At 36.7% G+C, this 19,204-nt stretch overlaps 1 protein-coding gene across 3 annotated transcripts in view; it reads right to left on the bottom strand.

Moving 5' to 3' along the window:
- LOC149840251 (Nucleic acid-binding, OB-fold-like protein) overlaps positions 1 to 18,979 on the bottom strand; it is a 52,322-nt gene extending 33,343 nt beyond the window's left edge. For all 3 annotated transcript variants that reach the window (XM_090004378.1, XM_090004377.1, XM_090004379.1), the window contains exon 1: positions 18,403 to 18,979. In XM_090004378.1, coding sequence (XP_089860504.1) covers positions 18,403 to 18,876 — 474 coding nt within the window. In that variant the 5' untranslated portion in view covers positions 18,877 to 18,979. The remainder of the gene's footprint in view (positions 1 to 18,402) is intronic.
- Positions 18,980 to 19,204: the final 225 nt, after the last annotated feature.

Below are 19,204 nucleotides of genomic sequence, written 5' to 3' on the forward strand. Positions count from 1 at the left end.
GATATTGCCCTCATCACAAGGCAATTCAGAAGATTCATCAAAAAGGGAAGATTTCAAAGAAAGGTAAAGAAAGCGGATTTTTCCAATCCAAATGAAGTCAAGTGTTTTAACTGCAAAAAGGCAAGACATATCAAGAAAGATTGTCCTCTTCTCAAAATCAAGCCCAAGGACCAATTCAGGAAGAAAAAGGCATTTCAAGCATGTTGGGATGATAGTGACTCCTCTTCCGATGAAGAATCAAATGAAGAAGTCGCCAACATGTGCTTTGTAGCACAAGAAGACTCGGTAAGTCAATTTGACTATGATGATTTATTAGAAGCATTCAATGATTTATATGCTAAGTTTAAGAGTCTAAGTTCTAAAAACAAAGAGTTAAAACTGAAAATTCAACTCTTGACTCTCAAAATAAAGTGTTACTTTAAAAGATAGAGGATCTGAAGAAGGAAAACTGTTGTCAAGCATTTGAGATAAAAGAAATTGGAATTAGAAACAATCTCTTACAAAAAGAAATAACTAGTCTAAAAGAAAAATCAAATGATCTTTTTTCTATAGTGACCAAATTCATAAATGGTCAAGAGAATCTAGAAAGACTTCTTAGTTCTCAAAGATGCTCGGTTAATAAAACCGGATTGGGATATAGCTTCTTTGATACTCAAAATAGACCAAACGATGTGGTGAAGAATCAAACACAATATTATCAACCATTTGTTCAAAGAACTAAATTTTCTAGTTCTAATAGAAATGCATCTAATCATAGAACTTATAATGCTTATAAGCCTAGACATGATTACTCTAGAAATGCTAAATCTTTTTATCAAAGGAAACCAAAATCCAAATAGATATGGGTTCCTAAGACTAACTCTCATGGACCCAAAAATAGAAAGTTATGTCACATGGGTGCGGGTGCGGGTGCGGGTGCGGCACTTCCAAAAAACCCGGGTTCGGGGGTGCGGCAGGGGCAAAAATGTAAAAAAAAATTATATATATATATATATATATATTGAAGTTTTAACAGTTTAACATTTAACAATAAACATTGTCATAAACTCATTATATGATTCATCATGCATGCAGTATATCAACCTAAATATCAAATTATCAATCAAATAAGTAAAGCAACTACATAAATCGACCTAAATATCAATCAAATAAGTATTGTATAAAAGAACTAAATTACATACTCTGCCCCTCCCCTGCCAACGCAACAAGAGAGCGAGAGCGAGGGGGGCTCGGCCCCTCCCCTACTGAAAACAGAGAGAGCCAGATGGGGGAGGGGCCGTGTCGACCCAAAAAAAATCCAGATGGGGGAGGGGCTCAGCCCCTCCCCTGTCGACCCAAAAAAAAAAACAGATGAGGGAGGGGCTCGGCCCCTCCCTGTCGACCCAAAAAAAAAACATATGGGGGAGGGGCTCGGCCCCTCCCCTGTCGACCCAAAAAATAAAACAGATGGGGGAGGGGCTCGGCCCCTCCCCTGTCGACCCAAAAAAAAAAAACAGATGGAGAGGGCTCGGCCCCTCCCCTGTCGACCTAAAAAAAAAAAACAGATCCCCTGTCGACCAAAAAAAAGAGCCAGATGAGGGAGGGGCTCGGCCCCTCCTGTGCCGAAAAACGAGGGAGCAAGGGGGGCTCAGCCCCTCCCCTGCCGACCCAACAAGAGACCGAGAGAGGGGGGGGTGCTCGGCCCCTCCCCAGCCGACCCAAGAAGAGAGTGAGAGACATACCTGCGAAAGAAGAGGAGGAGCCGAGAGGATGAGCCGAGAGGCGGAGCTGGGGCGGCGATGGGAGAGAGCTCGAGCTCAAGGGGAGAGAGAGGAGAGATTAAAGCAAAAAAAAAAATTGCCCTAATCCTCCTTTTCATCGGGGAAAAAAAAAATTTTTACGCCCAAATAGTGGAGAAAAATGACCCTGGTGCGTTGACCGCACCCGCATCGCGTCGCGTCGACGCGGGTGCGGCATCTGTTTTGCCGAGTCCCTGTGACATAGATAAAAAGGGGTCAAATGCTTTGTCTTCTAATTTTGTTGTAGGTACACAAAATAAGGAGCAAATGGATATTGGACAGTGGTTGTTCCAAACATATGACTGGAAGGCCGGAGTTATTTTCCACCCTCCAAAGTAAGGATGGAGAAACTGTCACCTTTGGTGACAATAACAAGGGAAAAGTAATAGGTATTGGTAACATTGGTAATCCAAAATTTCCCTTGATAGAAAATGTTCTTTTAGTAGATGGTTTAATGCATAATTTATTATCCATTAGTCAATTATGTGATAAAGGTTTTCTTGTCTCTTTTGAACATGATTTATGCTTAATTTTTTATTTTCAATCTAAAAAGATCATTTTTAAAGGTAAAAGAATGAACAATGTGTATGAACTTTATCTAGATGAGTTACCCACTTTTAATGAAAAATGTCTTATTGTTTCAAATGAAATTCAATGGTTATGGCACAAGAGACTTAGACATGTTAACTTTAAAATTATTTCCAAGTTATCCACGAATGATCTTGTTAGAGGCCTACCTAGAATACCATATAAGAAGGATCACTTATGTGATGCTTGTCAAATGGGTAAACAAATCAAGAGTTCTTTTAAAGCAAAAGATATAGTTTCAACAAAACGTCCTCTTGAACTTTTACATTTAGATCTATTTGAACCATCTAGAATTCAAAGTTTGAATGGTAGCAAGTATGCTTTTGTTATAGTAGATGATTATTCTCGATTTACATCAGTGATTTTTCTAAAAAGCAAAAATGATGCTTTTTTTGAATTTTTCAAACTTTGTAGAAGAATTACAAATGAAAAATCTACATCTATAATTAAAATTCGTAGTGATCATGGTGCTGAATTTGAAAATGAATCTTTTCTAAACTTTTGTGATCTACATGGTATATCTCACAACTTTGCTTTTCCTAGAGCGGATCCACAAAATGGAGTTGTTGAAAAAAAGAATAGAACTTTGCAAGAATGTGCTAGAACCATGCTTCAAGATAAAAATTTACCAAAATAATTTTGGGCTGAAGCAATAAATACAACATGTTATGTTTTAAACTGTGTTCTTATTCGACCAATTTTACATAAAACATGTTTTGAATTGTATTATAATCGTATACCAAAGATCTCATATTTCAAAATTTTTGGTAGTAAATGCTTTTTGTTAAATATCAAAGATAATCTTAATAAGTTTGATTCAAAATCAGATGAATCAATATTTATTGGATATTCTTCTAAAAGTAAAGGTTATCGTGTTTTTAATAAAAGAACATCTTGCATTGAAGAATCTTTACATGTTGCATTTGATGAGAATTATGAGCAGGTTATACCTCTAAGCGAAGGAGAATAAGTAATACTTCAAGAAGAACCTTTGATAGAGAGTAATTCTCAAGAAAATGATCATCTTCAACCGGTTTGGAAAGAAGTTCTCAATCATCCACATGAACAAGTTATTGGAGAAATAAAGAGTGGTGTTCGAACTAGAAGGCAATTGCAATATATTGCAAATATTGCTTTCATATCTAAAATAAAACCAAAGAATATCAATGAGGCTTGTGATGATGAATTTTGGCTTTTGGCCATGTCTGAAGAACTTAACCAATTACTAGGAATGATGTATGGGATCTAGTTGATAGACCAAAGGATCATCCAGTAATTGGAACAAGATGGGTCTTCCGAAATAAGCTGGACGAAAATGGCGAAGTCATTCGAAACAAAGCAAGACTAGTAGCACAAGGCTATAATCAAGAAGTCATAGATTTCGATGAAACCTATGCACCAGTGGCTCGATTGGAGTCAATTTGAATGATGCATGCTTTTACTAGTTACATGAATTTTAAGTTATATCAAATTGATGTGAAGAGTGCATTCTTAAATGGACACATCAATGAAGAAGTTTATGTAGAGCAACCTCCAGGCTTTGAAAATGAGAAATATCCAGAAAAAATCTACAAGTTAAAAAGAGCTTTGTACGGACTTAAACAAGCACCAAGAGCATGGTATGAAAAACTACGAAATTTTCTAGAACAATCTGGTTTTTCCATTGGTCGGGTAGACTCCACTTTATTTATTAAAAATCTTAATTCAGATATTCTTATTGTGCAAATTTATGTTGATGACATAATATTTGGTTATACTAATGATTCTCTTTGTAAAGAATTTGCTAAAGCTATGCAGGAAGAGTTTGAAATGAGTTTGATGGGCGAATTAAACTACTTCCTTGGACTTCAAATAAAGCAAACTGAAGAAGGAATATTCATCAATCAGGCTAAGTATACAAAACTTCTCAAGAGGTTTGGGATGGACTCATCGAAATTAAGAAGAAATCCTATGAGTACAACTACTTCTCTTGATAAAGATGAAAATGGTAAAAATGTAGATACTAAGCTCTACAGAGGTATGATCGGATCTCTATTATACTTAACTGCTAGTCGACTTGATATAATATTTAATGTTTGTATGTGTGCTAGATTTCAAGCTAATCCAAAGGAATCTCATTTAACTGCAGTAAAACAAATTCTTCGTTACTTAAAAGATACTTCAGATTTTGGTTTGTTTTACCCAAAATCATTCTTCTTTGATTTAGTTTCATATAGTGATGCAGATTTTGCAGGAAGTAAATCTGATCGCAAGAATACTAGCGGAACTTGTCATTTCTTAGGAAATTCCTTAGTCTCTTGGTTTAGTAAAAAGCAAAATTCAGTATCACTCTCAACAACTGAAGCAGAATATATAGCGACTAGTTTAGCGTGTTCACAAGTACTATGAATGAAACAGACCTTAAAAGATTTTGGTTTGAATTACTCAACAACAACTATTTATTGTGATAACACTAGTGCTATAAATCTTTCGAAAAATCCTGTTCAGCACTGAAGGACTAAGCATATTGAAGTTAGACATCATTTCTTAACAGATCATGTGTTAAAAGGAGATATTTCGTTAAATTTTATATCCACTAATGAACAACATGCCGATATCTTCACTAAACCACTTAAAAATGAAGATTTTATGAGAATTAGGAGAGAACTAGGCATTTGCTCATTTTTAGATTTATAAAATGCTAATTTTTGAACAAAATCTCAAAATCGCACCTTATTAGTCGACCGATAAACTTCTAGTCGACTGGTGTTTTAAAAAATTTTACTGAAGGAATCGCACCTTATTAGTCGACCGATAAAATTCTAGTCGACTGATATTTTTTTAAAAAAATTCAATTGAAAGGACCCGATACCCCTTGGATTTTTTTAAATCATTTTTTTTTAACACTCGTTTCTTTTTAACGCACCGTTTCATTTTTTTTCATGCCCGTATATGTTTTCCCCTTTTTATAAAAGAAACCCTCTCTCTCTTTCTCCTCTCTCTCTTCCGAAAATCCCTCGGAGTGTCGGACGAACCCCTCCTCGTCGGAATCCTCTTGCCGTGACAGGGTGCCTCTTCAGCCAACGCCGCTTGTGGAAGCCTCCTCTCACCTGCCGTCATCCACAGCGTCATCTTCTATTTCTGTAGCAGACGAACTCCTCCTCGCCTCTTCACTCTTGCCTACAAATCCGTGGAAACTCGACATCCCTTTCGGTGGGTTGTTACTGCCGATTGTTTTAGCCACTACCAACGATCTTGATCATAGAAGGCACAGTGTCTGCATCGCATCAAGTGTTTCTGTTTCATTGGTTTTTCGCCACGACACCGGACAATATCTTCCTCCCGCCGGACGTCATTTTTAAAGCATTTAGAAGGTGACATCAACACCATCTCGACTTGTTCCTCTCAATGACTGTGTTGATCAATGACTCTCTGCAATTGCGATTTTTTTTCAGGTGAATCTGTTTCGTTCCTTATCAACCATGCCTCGTCAGAAGAATGCATCTGCACAAGGTTCTCCTCCAACTACACCACAAGCACGTCATGGATTTTCTCTTAGACCACTCAGAAATCCTCTTTTATATGATACTTTGGGATCGATTTCTGCACTTCCTATTTTACCAGGCCGAAATGTCCTATTTCACCTATTTTCTCGTTACAAAATCAGAGAATTATTCCCAGGCATTTTCCACCTTTTTGATGCCGGTGCAGACTCCCTTCATTATCCTTTACTGATCCACTTGTTTTACACAAATTTACAAATTGATCATGAAACTGGATTTCTTTCCTCTCTTGTTCGTGACGTTGAAATTGAGTTTGATTCTAAACTGCTTGGACAAATCCTAGATATTCCACCTTCAGAAACTCTTTTCAATACTATTGAACTCAATGATGAAAGAATTTTTGAAGAAATTCTTCTTCTCAGTGCACCTCATTGTCCTCCTTTCAAAAATATCAATCTTCAAACTAGTGCACGCATTGTTGGACGAATTCTTGCCCACAATGTTCTACCTAAAACAGGATCTTTTGATTACTATTCCACAAATCTATCTACGGCTCTTTATGTCTTATTTGGAAATATTTCGGTAAATTGGGCCAACGTGTATTTTACTAATTTGTGGAAACAGAAACCTTTTCTTCCGTATGGATGTCTTCTTACTCGTATTTTCAGATATTTTAAAGTACCCTTAACCAATGAAAAATATATTGAACAAAAGGAGTTCTTTGATCAAATTATTTTTAAACGTATGAAAATCAAATATCTATTGTAATGAAGTATGCGAAAGAATCCAAGAATGCCAAAGCATTCACTATGTCCAACACGGACAAATGAAACAAGCATAAGAGAGAAAATCCACCAAGGGATATACGAAGGGCCTTATAATAAGGCTACACACATAAAAAGAATATCTCTTTTATTGGAGAGGAGCTCTCTAAAGCAATACCAAATACAAGGGGGGTTCCCCCTATTTATAAGAAAAGGGAGACCAAAGGGGGCTCCCAATAGAGTCGTTGGGAGCCCCCAACGATCACAATTGTGACCGTTGGGGGGCCCAACGACTCCATTGTGGGGCCCCTTTTGGTATCCCAAAATACATTTTAGAAAAATAAAAAAACAAAAATAAAAAACATAAAAATAAAAGAAATAAAACAAGTACCACTATTGGGTACTTGTGAAAAGACCATAATACCCCTATCGGGTATTATGGTGAATACATCTATATTTATATATATATAGATGTATTATTACATATGTCTTAACATGCCTCCTTTAAACTTTGATCAAACTGAACCATCTGAACCATCACTCTTTGAACCCTCACCATCTTCTGTGACACCTTCATCTCAAGCAAAACAAAAGAAATTCTCTACTAGTCAAGACAATGATGAAATTTTGCAGCGAATGAAAGCTTTGGAGCTGCATCAACACACTTTTCGTGAAGATGTGACTCAACAACTTTCTTCAATTCAGAAAGATATTATTGAACTCAAGGAGATGATCAAGCAACACTTCTCTTGATCTTTGTTTACTGTCCTTACTGAACTTTGATACTTTATGGGTTGTAATTTTTTGAACTTGAATTTGCATTTTTGCTATATCTGCACTTACTCTTTTTGCTTATGACAAAAGGGGGAGAAAAAGATAGAACTTGCATGAGACAAAGACACATGAAGTAATGATGGAAATGCAAAACAATCAATATGTGTTATGTGTTTTGAATGTACTAACTTTTAATGTTTTGCAGCATATTGATAGGGGGAGTAAAATCTCCATATAATGCATCTAAATGCTCCATCTTTGATTAGTTTGACATCATCAAAAAGGGAGAGGTTGTTACGACAATAAAGTCATACATGATGCTTCAAGTACAAGGTTTTGATGATGAACAAGTGAATCCACTGCATTTTAGCTAAGGCAATGAAGAAAGATGACAAGCATTGAAGAATTCGATGAAGAATCTTTGAACACTAGTGTGCAAATGTTAAATTCATTAAAAGTCTTAGATTCTTGTAAGAGTCTTACTTAGAGTGCATGTTTCGGTTGCATTTCACCTAAAAAGTCTTTAGAAAAACTTTTCTAAAAGAATCCTTCATGAAAATCTTTTTAGAAAACTCTTTATTTAATTTTTCATGTTTATTAGTCGACCAATAGACTCACCAGTCGACTAATCCTTTCGCGCCAAATTTTCTAAACAAAATGTCATTTTTCTCAAATTAGTCGACCGAAGGTTTTATCAGTCGACCGGACAGAATGTCTGTTTTCTGGAAATTTAGCAGCAGTCGACTAATGATTTTATCAGTCGACCGGACAGAACATGTATTTTCAGAAAAAATTTAGCATCAGTCGACTGAAAGGTTTTTCAGTCTAGTGATAATATTATCAGTCGACTAATTTTTTCTCTAGTCGACTAAGTTTTAAAACTTCAGATTTTCAAACGGCTTGATAAACACATTAGTCGACCGACGATAACTGTCAGTCTACTAATAGTTAATTATCAGTTGACTAACTATTGTTCCAGTCGACAAATTTTGTCGTTTTTCCTGAAACTTTTAAAAGGCGTGTCGTTTCATTTTTCAAACGTTTTGATCGTTCAAAATGAACTATTTTGACACCCTTTCATACTATCAACGTATGGAATCTTTCAACTATAAATATGAGTGCATTCCACACTCAAAAGCAATGCAATCCAATCGAATTACATTGAATTACTCTTTGCTTTTCACTCATATTCATTTTCTCACTCACTTGATATTTTTCACTTCAGCTTTTCACTCAAATTCCTTTGAGAGACAGTGAATTCATGAGTAGAGTATTTCAACAACCTCAAAAGTCAATTGCATCTCATTTGCATTCATAAAAAGGGCTCATAGGTTGTTTGTAAGTTGTTACTTATTTCATTTTTCTATAAAAGGAAGGACTCTTGGTTTAAAGGAGTTGTTTGCTTTCAGTAGGTGTGTTACTGAAAGTGGAACCAGATTTGGTCTGTATGATCTTGTAGTTACACAAGGTTGATAGTGAAAATCTCAAACTGGTTTTGCTTGGGGACTGGATGTAGGTCGGGAAAGACCGAACTAGGATAAATTATTGTGTTCTTTGTGTGATTGCTTTGTGAATTTCAAAATCCGTCAAAATTCCAAAGACGATATTTAAAAGCACTATTCACCCCCCCCCTCTAGTGCTCGTTGCCTCGATCCTACTGCACTTTCATTTACGACATGTTTTGCGGAGCAATGACGTCCTCTAGCTACTGCAGTAGTATAGATTGCAATTTGTTGCCTATGTGATGTTTTTCCTGGCCACGAGTTGCTCGCATGAGGTTATCACTCGGTCTGTAGGTACCCCGGTTATCACATTAAAAAAAATAATAAACGTCATGGTATTTTTCACATATACGATGTTTTCCTTCGCGTACTCGAAGGAGTAATCAAGACAGAACAATTAAACTAACTTGCTAACTGATGATTGAATAGTTTGTTATTTTCTGCATAGTTCACTGCCTAATTGTAATTTTAGTTGCATGTTTGTTATATGATGCTTAGTTGCTTATTTACATTGTCTAAAGCATGATCATTACTTGATAATGTTACTCACTGCTTATCTCTGATCATGTTGTTATATCGTCCTTTATCCTTTCTTTTTCATTTTAAATTTAATTGCTTTATTTTAGTTCATCAATTGTCCTTTTTGCGCAACTTTTCCCTACCTTGGAGAGTCGTGATGTTGAGTGCATCTTCATGTGCATGTAATGACGGTCTCGGGCCGCGGGGCACGAGAGGGCTCCATTGCGCATGCTGAGAGGTAACTGAGGCAGGGCAAGCTTGGGGACGACGTCGGGGAAGGCAGCAGTTGGAGGCTGTCGGGCGAAGGCCACCGCCATCAGGGTGGCTGCGGCGAGCTAAGGACGAAGGGAAAGGGTAACAAAGAGAGATCGTGAGGAGAGTGTGAACACCCCAAATTTTTCAAAATTTTAAAATTTCATTTTTTGCCCCTAGCACCCACCTATTGAGTCAGTCAGAAGGGCAATTGGGTCAATTTCTAATTATTTCTCGGATTCACTTCCTTGTTGAAGATCAGAAACCCAGTTTCATTTTCTCTACTTTATCCAATCTCGGATTCAGATCAGATATCCAAATCAAATTTTAAGCCCGGATCTTCTAAAAATCCAAAATCAATTCTCTACGTGGTTCAAGCATTTTATTTAGATCCCATCTCTATTTGAACCCATTCATCTCATTTTTCCCCAAGTTCTAGATCAAGACTCGATCTTCATTCAAAATCTCGGATCTAGATACATTGTAAAATTCAATTAATCCTTCCGTTTTCAAAACTCTTCTTTTTGCAAAATCCTTAAAATTTCAAATTCAATGTTTTTCTTAAAACTTCATCTAGATCCTGTTTCGTGAATCATTTTTATAATACTTTAAATTTTCTCTTCCTATTGTTTTTATTGAATAATTTCAAAAAAATACGATAAGAGTACAATTCTAAAAAGCTGCTTTTTAGTTAAATAATATAGGCTTCTTGAAAAACTTTCGTAACTAAGCCCTCTTTCTTAAAAATTTTAAAATCCATAAGGGGCTTTGTAAAATTTTTGTAACTAACCCCCTCGTTATAGCAAAGGAGGAAAGGGGGTCGGACTCTGTTGAGGGGAAGAAGAGGAGGCATCGGAGCTCCTCTCTCTGGCTCCCGCTCGTTTCCTTCCTTCCCTCTCTTTTTTTCCTCCAATTTTTTTTCTCCTTTTTCTTTCTCTTCCCCCTTTCTCTCTTCCTGCGATCTCTCTTTTCTTTCTCCATCAGTGAAAGAGATTGATCCGACGGCGCAAAGGCGGAGATTCCCTCTCCTCTCAATCCATACTTCTTCACTCTAGTCCACGGTAAGATCTTCCTCATTTCTCTTTTCCAGTTTTTCATTTGGTTTTTACATTATGTTTGATTTCTAGTTGTTGCATCATCGTTCTAGCATAGCATTTTGCATTTGAGGTTTATTTCATTTACAATTTCTAATTGCTTTATTCATTCATCATAGATCTACATCTTTCTTTTATTTCAATAAACATAGCAGCATTCATCTGAATTTTTTTTTAGACAGTATTCATCTACATCTTTGTTCATTCACCTGCATCATTGATCTCTCATCCAACATCCAGTAAGTAGCAGCATGATTCAGCATTTGCTTGGATCTAATTCACGGTGAAATCCTCATCTGCTTTGCATTTGATTTCACCGTGAATTCATCTATTGAATATGCCGTGAAAGCGTCTTCATATTTGTCGTGAAGTTCCCAGCCGTCCAATGTGAAATTCAGCGTCAACACTTCATTCCGACACCTGCTGATCTGAAATCCAGATCATAGCTGCCATGAAATCCAGCGTGTGATCTGGATTTGCCGTGAAAATAGACTCTGCTCTGATTTGCAATTGAAAGTGCCTCTCAGTCATCTATGAAATCATTCTCAGCAGCTGATCTGAAATCAGATCTGAGCTGCCGTGAATGACTCATTTAACTCACCGGAAATCTTGTGTGAATTACTGGAATCTGATTTACCATCCACCGTAAAAACCTATTCTAACCGGAATTGCTTGCAGTTGCCGGAATCTGATTCGCTGAAAAACAGATTTCTGGTCAGGCTGTTGTAGACATTATTGTGAACCGGCAACACAATTTTGAGAAAGATCTTTGGAGAATTATAAAGCGTTTCTTGGGCCAAAAGCTGAACTTAGAGGATAATGTGGACTCTTCCTTTATTGAATCTGATTTTATAGTTCTTATGCCATATAGAAAGAAAAAAAACTATTTTTTACTGGTAGCAACTCTGGATCACTACTTCCCAAAGATCAAAATGTTAATACTAAAGACCAGCAAGTTTATTAATCTAATAAAATAGAGGGAAGTGAGGTGCAGCATGGTTGTTCAATGGAAAGGATGGTGAAATCAAAATTCAGCAGCTCTGTCATCAATTCTGCTGCTGCTGAAGAGGGCAGGTCTATGACCATGGTTTGAAATGCTAAGCCTGGAGGTACTCAAAATTGCATCACTTGCAGAGACTGCTTGGTCTGATATAATATCTGATCTTTCATCTATGTCAGAGATCACGCGAGATGCTTCTATCTCAGATATATATTTAAAAAAAAAATCAAAACCTGAGTTGCAATCGCTATGAATTGCAATCGATGGGAATTGCAATCCGGTTTCGATTCACGGCATTTCATCTTTAAATCCCACTGAGTTCAGAGTAGGTAAATTTCACAACATTTCACTTTCTTACTTCATTTTCATGGTACTTCATTTTCTTATTTCATTTTACTTAAAGTTCACAGCATGCCATTTGATATCAGTCACAGCATATCATCTGATTCATATCATTCGATTCTTATAGCATGTTATTAGATTTCTTAACAGCATATCATTGGTTTTTTTACAGTATGTCATTGGATTTCTTAACAACATATCATTGGCTTTTTATAGTATGTTATTAGATTTCTTAAAAGCATATCATTGGGTTTTTTTTACAGTATGTCATTAGATTTCTTAACAACATATCATTGGATTCTTACAGTATGTCATTAGATTCCTTAACAGCATATCATTGGCTTTTTACAGTGTCATTAGATTTCTTAATAGTATATCATTGGTTTCTTAGAACATGTCATTGGATTCCTTAGCAGCATATCATTTGACTCTTTATAGCATGCCATTTGGTTTTTTACAATGTCATTAGACTTCTTAACAAGATGTCATCCGATTTCTCACAGCATGCCCAGGTTCTACTTAGGTAAATGTATATGCAGCATGTTAGTCTTAATATGATATTTTCAATTTCTTTTCTACATTTTGCATTTTGCTGCCTTGTGCTAACTCATATTTGCAGGTAAGCTCGGAAGACCCTGATTTCTTTCCTAGACTAGGAAGTTTTTAATATTTCAATTTCCATTTAAGATTGTAATAAATTTGTATTAATGAGAATTTCTACTTTTCTGTTTTGAATAGAATGTATGAGCATATAGTTGCATTTTAAATTCTCGTAAGTGCTTATGGCATTTCATTTTACTTTATTTTTCAAAAAGCACTATGGGATAACACGAATGACACGTGTACCATTCTAATAAGAATTAATTAACCCTAAGTAAATTATTCACATTTATGGCCACAGTCAAAATGTGAACAATACTTAGGATTTTTATCTTTTATGGAATAAAATTTGACCTACACTTTAAGTCCTTTCTGAAAAACATCATATTTTCAAAAATACATTTTCCTCTTTTATCAGAATTAAAAATAAAGATTAAATCGAGATATATTTGTGGCCATAATCATGAATATATTGAAATTTGATCTTGCCTTAAATTCTATAAAAGCACAAAAATTAATTTTATTCTTTCTTGAAATTTAAATGAAGATTAAGTTAAAATATATTTGTGACCATAGTCATGAATATATTAAAATTTAATCTCATTTTATTTCTATTAAAAAATGAAATTAACTCTTCTAAACTTAGCAATGTTGGCACAAATTTTTATGTCAACATTGTTCATGAACCACCCCAAATGTTTGGCATGGTTACTTTTTCAATCATCTGCCTTTGTTTGATGCTCATTAATCGCTTTAATACGATCCTCACCATCAAGAGCTTTTTCAACACCATAATGTTGGTTCAAGAGTGGTCCACATCACAAAGCCCCAAAGTCTCTTTCCACGAAGATGATTCTCTATAGTCGATGCCCACGTCAAATAATTCAAACCGTTGAGCTTGAAGGAGAGCTGTACTCTTGAGTCGTGCTCCATGATTCCATGATGAAGAGGAAGGTAGAGTTGAGGAGAGAGAGAACTTAAAAAAGATCCTAAGTGGAATCTTCCAAGATCACAAAGAACCCAAATGGCTTTGATACCATGTAATGAGATATGCAAAAATACAAATTACAAATGATAACACAAGAGGATTCAATAAAGAACCAAATATCACAAGCACATAAAGTACAAAATACACAAACCCACTAAGAAGGAAATGCCAAAAGGCAAAAGAAGAATATTATTAAAGAGAGAAAGTGAGAGAACTCTTTCATAGGATGAAGGGGAAGACCCCTTTATATACAAAAAAAAAACAAGAGAGAGGAGGGCATTGGGGCTCCAACTAATAGACATTGGGGACCCCAACGTCTATCCAAGTGGGGCCCCCAATGAACTCAAAAGAAAAAGAAATAAAAAATAAGAAAATAAAAAAAACCTAAATAAGTTGTATGCAAGTTGCAACTTATATTACACTATGAAAAGACCAAAATACCCCTATCGGGTATTTTGGAATATATATATATATATATATATATATATATATATATATATATATATATATATATATATATATATATATATATATATTAACACACCACACTATCTTCAAATACAAAGAGCAATCAAGGGGCGATACCATGTAATGAACGAGCAAAAAATATAAATAGAAGCTTCTTATGGGCTTACAAGAACACAATGACCACTTATGGGTCAATACAAAACTCATACACATAAGCCACTTATGAGTTTCAATCATAGGTAAAAATAATGAATATTATTGAGAGATTGGGTGTTTGAGAAAGCAATACCCATCTAAGGGGAAGCACCCCTATATGTACACAAAGGAGAGTCAATATAGTTGTTGGGAGCATCCCAATAGCTATAAATATAGTTGTTGGGATCTCCTAAAAGTTATAAATATAGATGTTGGGATCTCCCAAAAGCTACAAATATAGTTGTTGGGATCTCCCAAAAGCTATATTTGGGAAATGACAATATTTCCCATTACAAAAACAGGAATTTACAAAACAAAAAAAATACAAGGAAAATTTGGAAGATCAAGTGTGATTCAATTCTAGAGGGTGATTTACTCCTCAAATACCTCCCAACATTGAATTATTTCAAATTTCACTTCAAACAGAAAGGAAAACAACAATTCTCTTCAACCCAGACACTAATCTCTTCTCCAAAGCAAGATTCTTGGAATTCCAACATAGAGTGCAAATTTCATGCAAAACTCTATGTGAGTTCAACAACAAATCACCCAAGATGGCTTCTCACACACCTCACAACTGGTATTGAGCATGAATCACTGACCCAACAAATAATCAAGAGAGAGATCACCTAATTTTTGCAACCCATTTGAGAATCTTGGTTCTTCCTTGCTCGATCTCTCGACCCAAGCATCAAAAGTCACCAAATCACTATCCTTCGCGTCCTCCGCATTGGGTTGACTCTTCTTCACATGGGATTTGATCTCTGATAAGTCCTTCACGTGAATTTGTCATTCACTTGTTGAAATGTGTTGTAATTCATTGGAATCCTCCCAATTCGGCAATATCTCCTTGATCAGTATCTTTAATTGGATGCAATATTTCACCGAAACACTCAATCTTCAAGATGGTGGTTCTTGGAACTCTAAAAATAACAGCTACACCCAATAGCTCTGATACCAAATGTGACCAACCCAATAGTGACACCTTAGATCCTAGCTACAATATTGGAGGAAGGAAGGGAGATGATAAGTGGTGGTCGGCTAGCTTGTAGGAGAAGCTAGGAAGGAGATGGAGGGATCAGCCAAGAGAGGAAGGGAGAGAGGTGGTTGGGAGAGAGAAAATCCCTAACAACACATTGTTAGAGCCAAATCTCCAGCCAACTAGTCTATATCCAATTATTCTCATAGAGAATCCAAGAGGTAACAACACATAGAATAGAATGAGTACAAGTGAGAGACTTAGGCTATTATAATATAAGCACTAAGCCCTCCAAAAGACCATGTTACCCTTGTAACAACCCAGCACACTAGAACCCTTTCTATGCTCATTTTAACCCTTCTCAATTACATTTATTACTCTTATGCCCAACCCCCTTACATTGGACTCTACTCGATCCTCTATAGTGGCCCAAGAGTGCTTGGCTTGTATCACCGACCAACCTTGAGTCTTCAACTACCTAAGCAGCTTCATCAGCAGCAATATAGTTAACTAAATTTTCTTCGAGGGAGATGGGCTCTACAACAAACCGTAAACACATTGTCGTTGCTATTCGCCATCATCTGAGTTAACACCTTCACAATGCAACATATCAACTTCAACTGCAACCAACTTAACATCATCAATAGATTATGTGGCTTTGTCAGTGATGACGCAAACATAGAGTAGCATTGTAGAACTCCCATTAACTTGGTGAAGGTATTGAACAGGGTTGCAGTGATGCATTTATTCTGATTCATAGGGCTTTTTTGGGTGATCAGCATAAAACCTTTGTAGGTGTTTGTTGTTGCAAAGGAGTAGACGTAAGCCATTACAAATCAATAGAGAAGTTAATCTAGATGGGCACATATAATGCATGGAATCAACCTGCTCCTAAAGCTTCCTATTTTCAACTTTCACATCTCTATTTTCAATAACCTTATTAATAACCATATCATAAAGCTTAGATGCCTTCTTATGCTAACTACACCTAATAAGAATTGTTTTTTTTAAATCTCTTCTTTTTCTCGTCAAGGATATCAGGTGCTTTAGACAAATGTTATAGCTACTCCATAGTTCTTGAGGAGGTATATATGGAAATGAATTTGTGACACTTTGTTCAACAAGAAAATGGCACATGCAACACCCTTTGCCTAAAAGGTTGTGGGCACATTTTCAATTCTCAACATGTTTCTTACCATATCCACAATTGTTCAATTTCTTACATCCAATTGCAGTATTTTGTTGAGGCATGTACTAGAACTAGATTTTGCCTCCACTATTGGTTATCAAGCATACAAGTTTAAAACTGCTTTCTTTTTTCAAGACAAGCTCTGAGCTATCTTTCATAAAAATGAACCAGAATTATTTACTAAAGTCATCAATAGAGGTTAGAAGACATTTCTTTCTTAGGAAAGACTTATCCACAGACTCACCGAAATTAGATTGCACAAGTTGGAGAAATCTTCTAGCTCTCCAACACTCTCCCAACCAAACATTGATTCCATGATGTTTTCAATATGCACACACATATATAGCATTTCAAGAAGTTCTATAAGAGAATCCCTTCACCATGTTCTTCTTTGTGGACAGTTTCAAACTAAAAGTGTGTAAAACACAAGTGTCATAACCAAGATTCATCCTTTAAAATTGCATTGAAACATGAAAGTACGATGTTTTGGATTCTTAAAGCAAATTTTTTTTTCTGCTTTAAATTTTGCAATTAGAGTATTCTTCTGATCAACCATGGTATATGTATGACCATGGATGCTTCTGGTGTCACTTATTTAATTCTTCATTCACATTGCATACCATCAACCTGAATCATGAATTGATAACCATCTTTTCTTCATCAGCAACATTATTAATCCCTTACTTTAACTATTCTGCAAATTTCCAAACTTTGACTTGTAATGACCATATTGCTTGCAATTAAAACATCGGGCTTGAGATATTTCACAATTTTGAGTCAGAGATGTTTGTAGGTGGCATTTCTTTCTTTTTCTCTGCCATATGAAGTCCATCCACCTCCTTCTCAATTTGAATTGTTCCTTTTTTTTCTTTCCAGCATACTCTTGGAGATTGCGTTCGATGCTCTTTACATTTACCATTCTCGGATGGACTTTGAATTTTATTTCCTATCAAGTCATTTATAGTTATAGCCTCCAAATCTTTAGAAGCTTTTATGGCAATGACTTTCTAAGCATATTAAAGTTTTAATTACCCTTTCAATTATGCTAATATTGGAGATTATCTCATAATTTGCTTTCATTTGATTGACAATTGCAAGAGACCAACGACAAATAATTTGTTATGTTTTCCCATTTTTTCTCATTTAATAGTTCAATTTGATGTCTTAAGATTTGCAGCCGCATTATGCACCTTCTCAGCTCTCCTGGTAGGACTTGTCAAGAGTATCTCATGCTTATTTGAAGTTTGTAGCATTGGCGATCATTTTAAATATCATCCTACACACCGTTGATAAAAAAAGAAGAATGCCTTCTTACCCTCCTTTTGCTTTTTTTTAGTGCTTCTTTTCTGGTTGGGTGTGAACCGCTTCAATCATCTCATTAGCTGGCTCAACATAATCTTTTTATGACTCTTGACAATTTTTAAAGACCAAAAAGCATGTTCATTTTCTTGCTCCACTTAATAATATTTTTTTCTGTCGAACTTAGGGAGCTGGGCTTGTAAGATTTATTGTTGGAAGCCACATCCAAACTTCAATGCAGTGATAGCTTACTTGGCTCTAATGCCAATTCCAAAGGAAGAAGCAATAGAAAAGCCCATAAAACAAGGCTGACTTCTTCTACTTGCCTGAAAGGGCGGGACGCGCCTACCTGCTCTCGGAGTCAAAACTTTCCTTTCAAGACTGTTCAAAATCAGCACCATGCCCTTTCAAACCATAAATAGCAAACTTACCCTTACAAGGTTAAATGTTAACAAACATAGCCATCATACTGTGTCAAGAAAAGGTTTTCGTTATTGGAAATGGCATGTTGTCACGAGCACAGTTTTGCTATCTCACGACGACAGAAGATATTCGAAGAAAGTGAGAGGAGGAGAGGAAAGAAAAGGACCTGAAGCTCCTCCAGGGGGACGAAGCGAACGAGACCACTGCAGATCGTCCGGGGTCCCGGCTCGCCCACGTCCACCTCCTCCACGTAAAGAGAGTCAGCCTCCGGATGTCTCCAGGCTTTTAGTATGCGTCCTACTCTGATATCCAGCGCATCGGCAGCATCGTGGAGGGTATCCACACTGGGAGAAGCTGTTGGTGCATCGGAAACGGAGGAGGAGGCTGAGGGCGTCGTGTTTGTTGAAATTCCACTGCTGCTATCACAGGTATCTGGTGAGGAACAGAAGATTCTCGAACGAAGGGGCAAAATGCTGCTGCTGCTGCTGCTTCTGACTCTGAGGGCCTTGAAGGAGAAGGGGGGCTTCACCTGAAGGAGGGGAAAGGCCAACTCGGTGGCCGTAGGAAAATGAGGAGCGGCGGAGGAACAAGGAAAGCACGCAAGGAGCGCCACCCTTCTGAATCCAATGGCAGTGGCCATGCCGATCGCAAAAGACGCACCCTTCAATTGTTGCTAGTCAAGTGCGAGTTCACCCTACCCGGCCAGAACCCTATGAACAGGGGATATAAGTGATAAGGGTCTGGGATAGATCTTCACAACTCCTGCGGGGTGCTCCCCCACGCCTCCTTATACGATGAAATAGCGTTGTCTTGTCCCCCCATCGGGTGTCCTCAATACGTTAGGGGGTGTTTGATTTCTTGTCCAAAATTAGATATAAAATAATTGACGCGGGGAGAGCAAAACGGTCCCTTGTGGGTCAACCTTACTGTGAATGAAGAATTAAATAAGTCACACTCGCCCTCGTAGC

Source organism: Nuphar pumila, chromosome 4 (assembly GCF_984573655.1).
Source record: "Nuphar pumila chromosome 4, dmNupPumi1.hap1.1, whole genome shotgun sequence".
NCBI lineage: Eukaryota > Viridiplantae > Streptophyta > Magnoliopsida > Nymphaeales > Nymphaeaceae > Nuphar > Nuphar pumila.